Source organism: Pongo abelii, chromosome 6 (assembly GCF_028885655.2).
Source record: "Pongo abelii isolate AG06213 chromosome 6, NHGRI_mPonAbe1-v2.0_pri, whole genome shotgun sequence".
NCBI lineage: Eukaryota > Metazoa > Chordata > Mammalia > Primates > Hominidae > Pongo > Pongo abelii.
In genome coordinates, this window is record NC_071991.2 from 114,762,934 (window position 1) to 114,780,343 (window position 17,410).

General features: G+C 36.2%; 1 protein-coding gene across 1 annotated transcript in view; it reads left to right on the forward strand.

The window, feature by feature from the left end:
- The window catches only part of CFTR (CF transmembrane conductance regulator), a 194,461-nt gene that overhangs the window by 145,126 nt on the left and 31,925 nt on the right, over positions 1-17,410 (forward strand). Inside the window, 1 exon segment of the mRNA NM_001168545.1 lies at positions 8,012-8,260. Coding sequence (NP_001162017.1) covers positions 8,012-8,260 — 249 coding nt within the window.

Here is a 17,410-nt window from a genome sequence, read left to right on the forward strand (position 1 = left end):
ATCAAGAGACTGATTGTACAATGACCAACAAGAAGTCTGATGTGTAGAGAAAAGGGGAACCTGGCTTTTCTGCCTTACTCCTGATGCCTAATTCTGAGCATGTGAATATTATTCTGTTTCTTTAATTCTCCAAGTGAAGCAGCAGATAAACCATCTCTGTTTCCATTAGGTGTCTACCCTGTTCAACTGTGTGTTTCTAGTAACACAAGAAGAAGAAAGCCACCAGGGTGAGCAGGGAAGGCAATGAATCTGCAAGCGTTGTGGATAGATTTCTGCTAGTGAGGCTCTAGAAAGTTCTTCCAAGATTGATGCAATCTGAGAAGAGTTTTCTGTCAATACAAACTCCCTCGGTTTCTCCTTTGTCCTTTTATTGCCTGTGTTTGTTTTGGGTTCCAGTAAAGATCAAGTGACTGATTGTACAATGACCAACAAGAAGCCTGATGTGTGGAGAAAAGGGGAACCTGGCTTTTCTGCATTACTCCTAATGCCTAATTTTCTTGTACTGAAAGTAGTTTTTGCTGTAAGAATCTGAGGGGAGGAGTCATTTCTTCCCTTTTTTTTTTTTGGTCTCCTTTTAATGGTTTCTTGATCATGTCTATCCTTATTTTTCTGTTTTCATAAACTTTTGTGGTATATTTTCCTCTCATGACCTCTGTCTCAAGAGTTCTTTCCACCCATCTCTTCTCATTTCATCCTGTAGAGTGTCTGTGGTAAGAGCCCTGCATGCCACTCTGGCCTTGCCACGTGTGGCCTTGGGCAAGTCCTAGCCTCCCTGAGGGTCTTATTTTTCTCATTTGTAAAATGAAACAGTTTGGTGAGAAGTTTTCTAAGGTTCCTTCGAGCTTTGACAATCCCTCTCTTCTGGATCTTTTTCCCATGAAAAATTTCAACTCTTGATTAGCATGTAGGCAGGGATTATTCCACATCCTTATAGGTATCACATTTCTGCTACTGTCCCTGAATGCTAGAGTCCATTGATTAAGTTATTCACTGCTACAATTATCAGAGCTGATCAAAGAACTCTGAACCAGTGTGTTACTCGAACTAACAAAGAAAATGCCATTATGAAGTTCTAGAGTCTTGAATTAGTAGAAGAGGTTTAATGAGAACCCTAAGGGATTGCTGGAATGTTAAAAACAAACAAACAAACAAAAAAAAGGTTGAAAAGTTTAGAAAATTCACTGGTCTTTGTGCCTATCATTTTACTTCCAGGGTTTAGATAATCTCATTTTTGCAATGAAGCAATGGATTAGATCACAAGTTCTCATCCTAGTAACACATGCAGAATCTTTATAAAAACACAGAGTAGCCAGATGTGGTGGCTCATGCCTGTAATCCCAGCACCTTGAGAGGCTGGGGCAGGTTGGATCGTGAAGACCAGGCTGGTCAACATGGCAAAACCCTGTATCTACTAAAAATACAAAAATTAGCCAGGCATGATGGCACACGCCTCCCAGCTACTGGGGAGGCTGAGGCAGGAGAATCGATTGAACACGGGAGATGGAGGTTGCAGTGAGCCGAGATAGCTCCACTGCACTCCAGCCTGGCGACAGGGTGAGACTCCATCACAAACAAAATGAAACAAAACAAAAACACAGATTACTCAGGGTCCACTAAGACCAGCGAAGCCAGTTCTCTTGGTAGGGGGCAGGGTGACTGAGCATGATGTTTGTAATTTTGAAAGTGCTCTAGGTGATTCTAGTGTGTATCAAGCAAGACTTGTGAACCACTGAACTACATGCTAAGACTCATTTTAGCTCTGATTTTCTGTGAGTTATAGCAGAGGGCTCAGCAAACTTTTTCTATAAATGCTAAGATAGTAAATATTTTCAGCTTTGTGGGCTATATTGTCTTTATGACAACTCAACTCAGTCTTTGTAGGGCAAAGCAGCTGTACATAATATGTAAACCAATGGGAGTAGCTAGATGTGTCCTGTGGGCCATAGTTTTGCTGACTCCTGGTCTATGTCATAGAATTTCCTTTTGAATTGATGGACCACCAGCAAATGATTTTTGTCCTGTATCAATCAATGATACATACATAAATCTCTACAAGACATGTAAAGGATGAGGCTTAATGACAGAGTACTTTGGGGAAGACACAATATTGCAAAATTAAGATGCTTGGAGAAAAATCATACTAAAATAGTGAAAACTGTGAGAAGGTATTTAGATTTGTTGTTTTGGATTCGTCTTTTTTGCAAATTCTTTTGAAATATTTTCAGTGGAAGCTACATAGATCCAATTGCATTCACCAAGCTAGATTGTAATTAAGCTCCAGAGTAAGTAATAAATTTGATGAGTGATGTCCGACCTTTTACATGGAAGAGTAAGTTTGAGTCTTCCTTTGCCCGTTGACACACTTAGTACCATGTTTACCAAGGTTCTTAGTTATTGAAAATGGGCACCAGCGTATTTTGAAACGTTGGTGTTAACTTGGGATATGCCTTTTGTCATGTTGCAAATAGATTTTGTTTCTGTTTTGTGAAGATCACCATCTCTGTCACTTCTGATAGAAAAAGTGACACTGACTTCTCAAGTGATTTGACACAGGTTAAAATATGTAAACCATTTCTGTAGAGAGCAAGCTGTAATAATATACTAAAGGGCTAGGTTTATAGTATAATATAAATAACTCATTTATGCTGTTAATAATTTATAGCAACATGGCATTTGACTGACTTTTTATGTGCTCTAGTCATGTAAGTAATAGATGTAGAAACATAGACCAGAGTTTCAAGAACACGTTTTGGGCAGGGTCTGTTTTCTTGCTATTATCTCTTAAGTTTATGTTCATGGCCTAAAGATTATGCTAATGGATCTATCTTGGTCTTGGGTGTCAGGTCTGTGTTAGCGAGTACTGAAAAGCATAGTTTTTGCCTACTGGGAAGGATTTATGATTTAAAAGCCCTAAATCTCCCCTTTTATATACTATATACTTAGAAAATTTTTCCTGTAAAATGTGTGACTTTTTTACATTGTGCCAGTTTTCTAGATGACTCTCGTCATATTTATTTCTTGCAATCCTTCTATAACTATCAGTCATGAAGTCCCTTTATAGTGTTGCCAGCCAGGTCTCAGGTGTGTGAAGTGTATTTTCTATTATGGCTTTTGGGGTATGATGGCACATAGTTTGGGTGTTAATGCCTAATCTTGATGTGCTGGCTTCTGAACAACCAAAAGGATGAAAGGAAATAGAACAAATATTTTTGTGAGGGAGAGGAGTCTGGCTTCTTGACTTACTCTAGAAAAAGCCTGTAAGCCTCCTCTTCCCTCTTTGTCACACAAAGTGACAAGGAAAATCAAGAATTATTTTCTTCTTGGCTTAAATGCATCCCTTATAAAGTAAGGCTGAGATCAGGCTGTGAAGCTATCTTTTTGTCAAGACTGTCATAATTCCAAAACACTTTGTTCTTCTAATGCTTAGGTTAGTAACTTTAAACATTTTTATAAAGATAGTCAGGTCCAGTTTTAAGGACTGACCCCTTCTCAAGGGGCTCAGAAGAGGTTTTGGAGAATAATAAAATTAAATAATGAAACCAATAATTTAAACCAGATCATGATCCTTAAGAAAAACCCCCATCAAATTTGGGCTAAACTCTAATGTACAGAGGTCTGCACAAATTATGTCAAGTATTCTTCCCCACAAATGAAGAATGGGGTTCATTGTGTCATTGGTTGGGTCTCATTTTGGCTTCATCTTCTATTTCTCAAAGTCTAAGAAAAGTGCTCCTACCGAAGCGGGTGTTGGCTATCATGAGACTTTGCTGCTGGCAGGCCAGCTTGCTGCTCTAGACAGAGATATCCCTCGATCCTCCTTGGACAACTCTTTTCTGTGCACAGGAAGCAGCAGGCTGGGGTTAAGGCGTTTGCCAATCCAGTCATTCTGATAATTGCTGAATATGAATTTCTATCCAGCACAATCTAGGTAGCTACAATGGCACAGTAGTTTTTATGTATCAGGTGAAAATGTTTAGTAGGCACTCTAAATGAGAGGAAAGGTTAAGTGAGGTTAAAAGCTCAATGAAAACAAATAGATGAGACTAAAAATAGTTCGATAGGTTGTAACTTCCGTCTAATCCAAATAGCAATGAATATTTTGAGGCTGAGGAGCTGAGGGGTAAAATTGCAGCCTGGACTACTTGCTAATGTAGACCTGCAGCACTGTCATTCTTACAGCACAGACACTGCTTTCTGCATAGGAGGTAGAATAATGAATTCATTTATTATTAACAAAGATTTATTAAGTGACTGCATGGTACTAACCACTAGATGGGGAGGGATGTTTTGAACTGTCCATTGTTTGAATATAACAAGGAACGCTTTGAACGAGGTTACTATAATAGGCAGAATTGGTTTAACATGAATCCTATGAGACATAAGCCACAGGTCCTCTCACGTGCAGGAACTCCTTTGAAGGCCCTATACTTAATTTTATATGCATAATTTGGATTTGGATTCTTTTTTTTTTTTTAAGAGTTCCCCAAATTACTTAAGCTTCAGGCTCCACAAAACCTGGATCCACCCCTGGCAGCAGCTATGAATCTTTGACTATGAAATTAAGTGTACAAGAAATATGACTTTACTTTTTCTGTGATTGAGTTTATTTTCTATTTGAGCACGTATTCCACTGAGTGAAAGAAATAATATCATTGAATTCAGAGATTTTGCTGGGTTCTAAGTGGAGTTTACAGAATGCCATGATATTAGGGATTAAGGAGTGTGTTGCCCTACATCATCTTTTGTCCGTGCTCACTGTCTCTGAGGCACTGATGTTCCTATGTGACCTAGAGGGTCATGGTCCAGGTAGATGGAGTCTGTCCTTGTTCTCAATGTGAGCTCTCCCTTGCTGAGCCTTCTTCAGCTTCTTCCATGCCCCGAGGGGTAAAAAGATTCAAATCTGAAGCTATATCAAGTCATCTGTGCGTAGACATTCCAAGCAACCATGTTCACTCTACTGCTCCCACGTCATGCAAGGCACAGGAAGCTTCACTATGGCATGAGTATTTCCTGGGCTTTGCCTTGGAATTCAGGCATGGGCCTCCTTTGTTCTAAAATTCCCCAAATCTACTTGAGGATAGAACCAGGATTTGGTTGCAAGACAGAACTTTTCTTAGAGGACCTGGTATCTAAACCCTCTTGTTACCCGCATTTATGGACCCCATTTATGGGGTGAGGAGAGTGACTGCTTCTAATCCATCATAATTTTGTCTATGGCTACTGTTTTTGCATAAACACTATGTTTTGAGTCCTTAGGCTTTGGCTTTTGGCGCTTGACAGCCAATATTCACATGGCTCAAAATTTTCAAATGATCAATATCTGACTTGAGTTTCAAAAGCCAGTTTTTGAAACTTAAATGACCAGAATTGATTTGTTCTGCTCTGGTTCTGATGTGGCTTCTCCTTCCAGAGGTACTGGAAGTAGAAAATCCAAGGTGGAAAGCCCGCGACTACAAGGAATTGGTTAGTAATACATAATGTTATCTGTCCACATCTATTCAGTAATGGCATTTCAGTGGCTGCACAACTGACCATGGTGAAAGTGTCTGCACAAGCCACTATTTCTTTCTGTCAGAAAATGTTCTCACCCACTGAATTGAATGACTGTCTGCTCATACGCTGTGAATGAGTGCCCAGTCTTAAGATTAAATCACATGTTCTTGGCTACGCGTATTTGGCCATGCTGTGGGGAGCTATAATAGGCTGTCTTAGAGTCACATTAAGCAGCTAGACTGTAAGAAAGACAATGAGTTGGAAAGTTACATTATCTAAATTTGATTGGTGCATTCCATTTGTCACATTTGACATTAGAAGTTCTGGATTCACCCTCTATGGTGAGCTTCACTAATGGAGAATATAATTTGCAATGCTCAAACACAAGTCCTAAACAGAAAACGTTGTGTGTTACATTCCAGTGCTACCAAAATAGTGGTTTTGAAAGTCCTTATTTTCTAATAATACTATGTGTAATTTTGAGTCATTTAGATAGCAACAGTCAAATGTTTTATAGATTGTTTGGAAGTATTAAAATGTGAAGGATTTTTGTTATATAGTGTCTTTCCTATTTTGCTTAATAAAATATAAGTTTAGAATTGTGTATAGAATTAACATGCAAAAATATCAAGTCTCAACTTTATACAGTTAATCTACATTTGTGTATACCCTTCAATTATTTCAAGAGAGGGATACTATTCTTATGCAGGATAAATACAATAAGATATTTTAAATGCATTGTAACTGCATCTCTGGCATTTTCATCTCAATAGTAGTTGTAATTTTATCTCCCAGACCTTATTATAGACTAGCAGCTCTCTATGAAAATTAATGACAGTGTAAGAGTGTATTTTAATTCAAAGTTAAGAATGGCTGAGTCAAGAGTTAGCTACCCCTGAAAGTAACTCATAGTTCAGAATTTAAAATATTACATGTGGAACAATCGTGACTATATGCCTTTTACTTTCTCTATCATTATTTAGGGTGTGGGCTTTGGGTCCTTTTCACATCCATTAATAGTGGGCTTGACTTCAAAGGATTATTTTCTTGAATCTTGAATAATTGCTGAAGACAATTTGAAGATATTTTCAAGATGAAGGAAACTGAAGCACAGAATCACTAGAATGAAAAAAGAACTTCACAAACAGTGCAGGCTTGATCAATGGCATGGGAAAACAGGCAATACAGTTAGAATTGCTAAGATGGAATTTTAACGTTCAATTAAGAATCTATCTCTAAACTCCTCTGCTTTATCCACCAATCATTCCATATTAAAGATGAAGAATCGTTCCCATTTCACCTTTTGATTATGAAAAATAGAAATAACAGCAGCAAATACACTTTTGCCCACATTTTTTTCCAAAAAGAATAATTTTTGAAGTCTAAACATTTGGTGTAAATAAGATGATGTGTTAATATTGTAAAAGAAAGCTAGTTAAGTTTTTGACTGAATAAAGCCAGCATCAATAATTACTAGTAAGACTAAAAATAAGAGCAGCAAAATTGTGTCTAGTCAGCTACTAATACCTGGGAAGGATTGAGCCACAGGATCAAAGATATCTTTTAAAAATAGAAGTTGAGTGAATTCAAAGTCTTCAAATTCTTTCTTTTTATTCATTTATATTTATTTACTCATTAGTATATTCATTCCTTTATTCATTTATTGTTCAAATATTTATTGGGTACTTATTATATGCCAAGTTGTTTTTAAAATCATATTCCAAATTCCAGTAAGTCATAATTATTCAGAGATGTATGTTTTTTAAAAAAATTGAACACCTTTAAAAATTATCGAGTCCATTTATTTCTGTATGCATTAAAGATAAACTTTATTAAATGTTACATTAATAGATTTATAAAGCAGATAAATATTTAATTTCAAATATAACCCTTATATGCAATTACATTTTCCTTAGCACTAAAAATGAATATTTAAGTAATTTAGATTAAAAGTATAATTATTTAACTGCAGATATATGCCAATGACTTAAATTGTTTGAAGATTATAGCAAAGTTGTTTAAAATTGTCTAATCATCAAGAGTTCACTTAACCACCTGGTTGACACATAAAATTATAGTTAGTTACTAAGGTAGCTCGAGAGAAAGAGAAGAATCTTCAGTAGTGGTTTTGAGGTGTGGTACATTTTATTATAATATACCGGTTATACAGCATTGTGCAGTGCTGCTCATAGTAAAAATACATTTTCTCTTTGACGTCATCTATTCCCTTGAGAATAGTTTGGCTATTTATGTGTGGCTTACATAACTCAGAATTAGGTGATCACAAAAATAAACAGGCCTATACAGAGCCCATTTATATAAGTCCTGGTTATTTCCCTTCAGTTAAACTTTTAATTATATCCAATTATTTCCTGTTAGTTCATTGAAAAGCCCGACAAATAACCAAGTGACGAGTAGCAAGTGTCGCACTTTACGAGTTATTTTTTAGGAAGCATCAAACTAATTGTGAAATTGTCTGCCATTCTTAAAAACAAAAATATTGTTATTTTTATTTCAGATGCGATCTGTGAGCCGAGTCTTTAAGTTCATTGACATGCCAACAGAAGGTAAACCTACCAAGTCAACCAAACCATACAAGAATGGCCAACTCTCGAAAGTTATGATTATTGAGAATTCACACGTGAAGAAAGATGACATCTGGCCCTCAGGGGGCCAAATGACCGTCAAAGATCTCACAGCAAAATACACAGAAGGTGGAAATGCCATATTAGAGAACATTTCCTTCTCAATAAGTCCTGGCCAGAGGGTGAGATTTGAACACTGCTTGCTTTGTTAGACTGTGTTCAGTAAGTGAATCCCAGTAGCCTGAAGCAATGTGTTAGTAGAATCTATTTGTAACATTATTATTGTATAGTAGAATCAATATTGAGCACACATGTTTTATTATATGGAGTCATTATCTTTAATATGAAATTTAATTTGCAGAGTCCTGAATCTATATCATGGGTTTCTTTTAAATGTGATTGTACTTGCAGAATATCTAATTAATTGCTAGGTTAATAACTAAAGAAGCCATTAAATAAATCAAAATTGTAACATGTTTTAGATTTTCCATCTTGAAAATATCTTCCAAAAATATCTTATTGCTGACTCCATCTATTGTCTTAAATTTTATCTAAGTTCCATTCTGCCAAACAAGTGATACTTTTTTTCTAGCTTTTTTCAGTTTGTTTGTTTTGTTTTTCTTTGAAGTTTTAATTGAGATATAGATTATTTTTTCCTAGTTATTTACTATATTTATTAAGCATGAGTAATTGACATTATTTTGAAATCCTTCTTATGGATCCCAACACTGGGCTGAACACATAGAAGGAACTTAATATATACTGATTTCTGGAATTGATTCTTGGAGACAGGGATGGTCATTATCCATATACTTCAGGCTCCATAAACATAGTTCTTAATTGCCTTCAAATCCCTAATTCTGGACTGCTCTATAAATCTAGACAAGAGTATTATATATTTTGATTGTTTTTTTTAGATAAAATAAAAGGGAACTGAAAACTGAATTGAAAACTGAATTTTAAAACTTTATCTCTCTGTGGTTAATTGCAAACACAGATACAAAAATATATAGAGAGATACAGTTAGTAAAGATGTTAGGTCACCGTTACTAACACTGACATAGAAACAGTTTTGCTCATGAGTTTCAGAATATATGAGTTTGATTTTGCCCATGGATTTTAGAATATTTGATAAACATTTAATGCATTGTACAAATTCTGTGAAAACATATATATTGGATGTGCGAAAAGTCCCTGTGTATCATGTGAATTGGCTTAAAACAGAACACCACAGGTATTCATATCAGTGAATACCATAGGTAGCTGAAAATGTTTTTTCCTGGGGTCGCCAAGATGAATGCCAAAAGTGATATCATTATTATAAACAATAGCAAGAATAGGTTGGTATAAACCTGGTAGAAAGCCTTGATAAATTGACTTTCTCTCCTCCTGACATCCTGCCACCCCTTTGCTTTGCTGATGCTCATTTGTCCACTAAATTAAATTCAAGCAAGCCCTAGTAAAGTAATAGAATTTGTGGAGTCCTCAGTAGTATAGGAAGTTTCCCTGATGTGAGATTAGTAATTAGAGATGTAGCAAAATGAGAAAGAAGTAATATGCTTAGGTATTTCATTTTCTCTGAACCTGTATATACAAAATAGGCCATGTGTGTTCAGTAAACTATTCACTGCAAGGCACTCTCTAGGTACTTTGGGGGAAATGGAAATTACTCACATAAGGCTGTGGATTGTGCCATTTGTCAAAAGACAAAATGACAACAAATTTAGTTTAAAGACCTCAGTCAGCTTTATTTTCTATTCTAGATTTGGACAATCCTTCATTTCACAAATTGGAATAAGTGTTTCAATAAGTTGAGCAAAGGAGCTTGGCTTTATAGACCCAAAAAAGGGGCCAAAGGAAGCAGGAACAAAGAACAAAAAGAGAATTGGTCATTTCAAAGTTACTTTTCTTGAAAGGTGGGGACAAGGAGACAGAATAATAGAAAAGTCACTGATTGGTTAACATTGGATTAAGAATTAAAACAGAGGGAACTTTACGACTGAAGTTTGAAACTGATCTGTTTGGGAAATCAGGCTGTCTTCTTTCTTGATTTCTTGGAAGGCCGGATAACAACTCAGTTTTGCTTTGGTGAACATGGGTGATTCCATTTTTACTTTTAGTCTGGTCTTTTGAGGCATCGTGAGAGTGCTTAATCTAAAACAATGACTTCCTATAATTTTTGTCTGACACATCCAAAGAGGGACTCTAATATTTATTGAGAGCTTATCATATCCTAAGCACTGTTTAAACACTTTTATTTGCTATTACATTTGATCTTATTATAACCCTAAAGGCAGATATGATTGCTTTTATTTTCCACAATGGAGGAAACTGAGGTTCAATTAAGTGAGTAAGGAAGCAGGGATCTTAAACTCAGATACCACTGCTCCTCTTTAAAGAAGGTGGAAGAACAGAAAACATGGGGCAGGGGAAGAGAGAAAGTTTCTGTCTCAGGAGATGATAATCTAAAAGGGGAAACGTAAGATCCACTGAAACCTGAGGCAGATTTATTGTGGCAATAACAAAGCTTAAGTTTCACAGAACTTCATTTGCCTGAGCCAACTTTGAAGGCCCTGTATCTAATTTTGTATTTATAATTCTATAATCTTTATTCTTGAAAAGAGCCCTCCCTCCAAATTTACAAGCTTTGGGCCCCCAAAATCCTTGAAATGCCCTTGAATAAGAGATATCCAGGTAAATGCTATGGGAATTCAGAGGAGGAAGCAGTTAGTATCAGTTGGCGGAGAGTTAGGCTATTAAGAGAAGGTTTTATACAGGAAGTGGCATTTAGAATGAAGCTTTGAGAATTGAGCTGTGTATTTGAACAAGTAGAGGTGGTGTTGCAGAATTTTGCTCCTTAGTTTAATGAAAAACCCAGGTTCTTGTCACATGATCCGGAAAATTTAGGCACACGGGTACATTGAAGCATGAGTAGAGCAGGATTTTATTGGGCAAAAAGGAAAAAAAAAGAAAAAAACTCAGCAAATCGAGATGGAGTCTTGCTCACAGATTGAATCCCAGGCCACCACACAGGAACTGAAGAGATCAGGCTTCTCCCCTGCATAAGGTGCAAATTCCCCATGGTTCCACCCACTTCCCCTTGGTGTGCATGTGGGGCTCCAGTCCACTGTGGGCATGCCCAGACAAGCCCTGGGCAGATTCCCTCACCTGTGGAAAAGCATCTGATGTAAACACTTGAGGGGTGGTTCGGAGATTCTCTGGGATCCTTTTTTTTTTCTCTGCCTAAGCATTTGGCTGTCTCAGTGGGTGGGAAAGGGTGCTCCAGGCAAAGGGCATAACATGAGGCAAGGGGCATGCATGGAAAACAGTGACTGGTTCAGTCAGGTTGGGGGATGCCAAAGGAAGTAATGGGAGACAAGATTGGAGCAAGATAGATAAGAGATTGTGGATTTTCTTTTCTTTTTTATCTATATAAATACAGAGACAGGGTCTCACTATGTTGCCCAGGCTGGTCTCAAATTCCTGGCCTCAAGTGATCCTCCCACCTCATCCTCCCAAAGTGCTAGGATTACAGGCATGAGGCACTGTGCCCAACCTCCAATTTTGGATTTTGAGAGCTAAAGCAATATAGTTGAAAACTCAGATAATCCAGGTAGATTTTGCTATTAGGTGCTATTTGGTTACTGGTACAGAGCTAAAACCCTTGCAATTTCCTAAGTGATAAGAGCTACAGGAGCATCTTTTGTTATGTTTCCCCCCCTAGTTCCTGAAATAGCTCTAGAGAAATAAAAGTGAATAACATCCTTTGTTATTCATATCAAGCCCCTATTAACCATACCCCAGTTTCTATTTATGAGGTGGCTTTTGGGAAATCCCTAAAGACAGGAGTGGGGAAGGACTGGTTGCCAGGGGGATGGGTTGAAACTTTCAGCTTCCCCCCTTGACCTCCAGGGAGGGATGAGTGGCTGAAAATTGTGTACAATCAACAATGGCCAGTGATTTAATCAAACATGCCTATGTAATGAAGCCACCCGATAAGCCTTTACTGGAACTTTTTTGGAGAGCCTCCAGGCTGGTGAAGACATTGAGGTGCTCAGAAGGTGGTATTCCAGAGAGAGCACAGAATCTCTGTCCCCTTCCCACATACCTTTTGCTATGCATCTCTCCCATCTGGCTGTTCTTGAGTGGTATCCATTTATAATAAACTGGTAACCTAGTAAGTAAACTGTTTCCCTGAGTTCTGTGAGCCATTCTAGCAAATTATCAAACCGAAAGAGTTCATGGATATGTGCAATTTACAGATACACAGTCAGAGAAGCACAGATGACAATCTGGGCTTGCCATTGGCATTTGAAGTGTGTTGGAGGGCAGTCTTACAGGAATGAGCCCTTATCCTGTGGGGTCTATGCTAATAACAGACAGTTGTCAGCATTGCTTGGTGTCGAAAACCCGCATTGTTGGTGTCAGAAGTATTGTCAGTAGGATAGGGAAAACAGTTTAGTTTCTTTTTTTAGTGGTCTTTGGTCATCTTCAAGAGCAGGGCTTCTCAAAGTGTGGTCCTTGAACCAGCATCACCTGTACCACGTAAGAACTTATGAGAAATGTTCATTCTTGGGCCCCAACAAAGAATTAAAAATTCTGAGGGTGTGAACAGGGGTCTGAGTTTCAGCACAACTTCCAGACCGTGCTGATGCATTCTTGCCCAAGTATGAAAGCCCTCCCTTGTTTAAGAAGGCCATTAGGGCCAGGTATGGTGGCTCATGCTTCTAATCGAGCAGTTTGAGAGGACATAGTGGGAGGATCACTTGAGCCCAGGAGTTCTAGACAAGCCTGGGCAACATGGCAAAATGCTGTCTCCACAAAAATTACAAAAATTAGATGGGCGTGTGGTGTGTGCTTATAGGCCTAGCTACTTAGGAGACTGAGGCAGGACGATCACTTGAGCCCAGGAGATTAAGGCTGCAGTGAGCTGTGATGGCGCCACTACAGCCTGGATGACAGAGTGAGACGTTGTCTCAAAAAAAAAAAAAAAAAAAAAGGAAAAAGAAAAAAGAAAGGAAAATGAAAAAGAACGCCATTAGGTATAAAGAAGTGATGGTAAAAGACCAGTTGCAAAAGGTTAGGGAATGGGTGGTTACTGAAATAAGAAGCTATGTAGAACACTTGTGTTGGTGGCAGGAAGTAGAAAGCAAGAGCACTGCTCTGTGGGGGATGGTCATATCAAATGCAATATGGAGGCATTTGCCTGTGCACTGAGGAGAAAACTATCTTCTCCAAGACAGGTGGAAAGGAGATAAGTGGAGTTAAAGAGAACCTTTGAGCACAGAGTTGGGAAACTGAAGGTATTTGTGTTGTGCTGCCTCAATCTTTTAATTCAACTATAAGCTAAACCATGAAACTTGAGTAGTTTCAGTTATGTGACTTTTTTCTTCTCTTTTGGTACTGTGTTGGCTATTCTGGGTCTTTTGCCTCTCTTTATGTACTTAAGAATCAGTTTGCCAATGTATGCAAAATAACTGGCTGGGATTTTGATTGTGATTGGCTTGAATCTATAGATGGAGTTGGGAAGGACTGACATCTTGACAATGTTGAAGCTTCCTATCCGTCATCATGAAATATTTCTCCATTTATTTGATTCTTTGATTTCTTTTATCAGAATTTAGATTTCCTCATATAGTCTTTTTACATATTTTGTTATATTTTGTTCAAGTATTTCATTTTTGAGGAATGCCAATGTAAATGGAATTGTGATTTTAATTTCAAATTCTAATTTTTCATTGCTGTTATATAGGAAAATGATTGACTTTTTTGCGTATTAGCCTTATATCTTTCAACTTTGCTATAATCAATTATTGATAGTTTCAAAGTTTTTTTGTCAATTATTTTGAATCTTCTACATAGATGATCATCATCTGAACTTAGTTTTATTTCTTCCTTCCCAATCTGTATACCTTTTATCTCCTTTTCTTATTTCATTAGCTAGGACTTCCAGTATGATGTTGAAAGTAGTGGTGAGAGGGGATATCTTGGTCTTGTTCTTGATCTTAGTGGGAAAACTTCAAGTTTCTTATCATTAAGTAGGATTTTAGCTGGAGGGTTTTTGTAGAAGTTTTTTTTTTTTTTTTTTTTTAAGTTGAAGAAGTCTCCTTCTATTTTTAGTTTGCTGATTTAGAAAAAAAAAAAAGAATCAGGAATGGGTGTTAAATTTTGTGAAATGCTTTTCTACAACTATTGATTTGAGCACTTTATTTTTCTTCTTTAGCCTGTTGATGTGAAGTACATTAATTGATTTTTGAATGCTGAATCAACCTTTTATACCTAAGATTAATCCCATTTGGTTGTGGTATATAATTATTTGTATACATGTTGAATTCAATTTGCTAATACTTTTTGAGAATTTTTGCATTGGTGTTCATGAAAAAATATTGGTGTGTAGTTTTTTGTGACATCTTTATCTGCTTATGGTTTTAAGTTAATGCTGGCCTCATAGCATGAGTTAGGAAATATTTCCTCTGCTTTTACATTTGAGAAGAGATTGCAGAGAACTGGTAAAATTTCTACTTTAAATATTTTGCGGAATTCAGCAGTGAACCCATCTGGACCTGGTGCTTTCTGTTTTGGAAGGTCATTAATTATTTTAAAATAGATATAGGCCTATTCAGATTACCTATTTTTTCTCGTGCGAGTTTTAGCAGATTGTCTTTCAAGGAATTGGTCTATTTCATTTAGGTTATCAAATATGTCGACATAGAGTTATTCATAGTATTCTTTTATTATCCTTTTAATGTTCAAGGGATCTGTAGTGATGTCCCCTTTTTCGTTTTATTGATATTAGCAATTTGTGTCACATCTTTTATTTTGCTTTGTTAGCCAGGCTAGAGATATCTCTATTTTTGATGTTTTTGATGAACCAACTTTTTGTTTTATTGATTTTCTCTGTTGATTTCGTGATTTCAATTTCATGATTTTAAAATTATGCTTACATTTGATTTAATTTGATCTTCTTTTGCTAGTTACCCAAGGTGGAAGCTTATATTATTAAGATCCTTTTGCATTCTTATGCATTCAATGATGTAAATTTCCCTCTAAGCACTGCTTTTTCTGCATTTCACAAATATTCATGAGTTGTATTTTCATGTTCATTTAGTTTGAAATATTTTTAAATTTCTCTTGATATTTCTCTTTTGACCCACGTGTTACTTAGAAGTGTGTTGTTTAATCACCATTTTAAAAAATTTTCTAGCTATCTTTCTGTTATTGATTTCTAGTTTAATTCCATTGTGGTCTGAGAGCATATATTGTATAATTTTAATTTTTATAAAATTTGTTAAGGTGTGATTTATGGCCCAGAATGTAGTCTATCTTGGTGAATGTTCCATGTAAGCTTTGGAAGACTGTGTATTCTGCTATTTTTGAATGAGGTAGTCTATAGACATCAATTATGTCCAGTTGATTGATGGTACTGTTGAATTCAGCTATGTCCTTACTGATTTTCCACCTGCTGGATCTGTCCATTCTTTGTAGAGGGACACTGAAGTCTCTCTAGTAGTGAATATTCTATTTCTTCTTACAGTTTTATCAACTTCTGCTTCATGTCTTTTAATACTTTGTTGCTAGAAACATACACATGAAGAATTGGTGTGTCTTTTGGAGAGTGACCCATTTATCCTCATATAATGCTCCTCGTTATTTCCTTGCCCTGATGTCGGTTCTCTCTGAAAGAAATACAGCCTCTCCAGATCTCTTTTGGTTGGTGTTAAAATGACTTAACTTTCTTTATCCCCCTTACTTTTAGTTTATATGTGGTTTTAAATTTAAAGTGGGTTTCTTGTAGACAACAAATAGTTCAGAGTTGTTTTTCGATCCACTCTGACAATCTTTGTCTTTTAATTGGTATATTTGGACTATTGATGTTTTAAGTGATTATTGATATAGTTAGATAAACATCTACTATATTTATTACTGTTTTTTGTCTGTTACACTACTTCTTCTTTGTTCATATTTTTATTGTCTACTCTTTTTCTTTCCATTGTGGTTTTAATTGAGCATTTTATATGTTTCCATTTTCTTTTCTTAGCATAGTAATTCTTCTTTAAAAAAACATTTTTTAGTGGTTGCCCCTAGAGTTTGCAATATACATTTACAACTAATCTAAGTCCATTTTCAAATAATACTAAATAATTTCATGTGTAGTGCAAGTACCTTTTAATAATAAAACACTCCCAGTTCCACCTTCCAGTCTCTTGTATTATAGCTATAATTTAGTTCACTTACATATATGTGTATACCTAAGTATATACATTATCATATCTATGATTGAATATATTGATGAAATTATTTTGAAAAAACTGTGATCTGTTAAATCAATTAAGAGTAAGAAAAATAGAAGTTCCAATTTTATTATAAAATGAAATACCTTCATTTATTCATTCTCTAATACACTTTCTTTATGTAGATCCAAGTTTCTGACCTGTATAATTTTCCTTTTCTCTCTTCAGCTTCTTTGAACATTTCTTACCAGCCAGACCTACTGACAACAATTTTCCCCAATTTTTGTTTGTCTGATAGAGACTTTATTTCTTCTTGACTTTTGAAGAATAATTCCACAGGGCACAGAACTCTAGATTGGTGATTTTTTTCCTCTCAAACCCTTAAATATTTCATTCCACTGTCTTCTTGCTTGCATTGTTTCTGAGAAGTTAGATATAATTCTTATCTTTGCCTTTCTGTAGGTAAGATGTTTTTTCCTCTGGCTTCTATCAAGATTTTTTCTTTATGAACATGATATGCCTTTCTTTTTGAACATGATATACCTTTCTTTTTGAATGTGATATGCCTATGTATCGGATTTTTTTTTGGCATTATTCTGCTTGGTTTTCTCAGAGTTTCTTGGATATGTGGTATGGTATCTGACACTAATTTGGAAAAATTCTCAGTCATTATTGCTTCAAATATTTCTTCTGTTCTTTTTTTTCCTTTATTCTCCTTCTGGTATTCCCATTACATGTATGTTGCCCTTTTTGTAGTCATCCCGCTGTTTTGGATATTCTGTTTTTTTCGGTTTTTTTTCCCCTTGCATTTCAGTGTTGGAAGTTTCTATTGACAAATTCTCAAGCTCAGAGATTCTTTCCTCAGCTGTGTTCAGTCTACCAATGAGTCCATCAAAGGCATTTTACATTTTTATTACAGAATTTTTGACCTATAGAATTTCTTTTGATTCCGTCTTTGAATCTCCATTTCTCTTCTGCTTTTCATCTGTTCTTGCATGTTGCCTACTTTTTCCATGAAAACCTTTAGCTTTTTTTTTTTTTTTTTTTGAGATGGAGTCTCACTGTTGCCCAGGCTGGAGTGCAGTGGTGTGATCTTGGCTC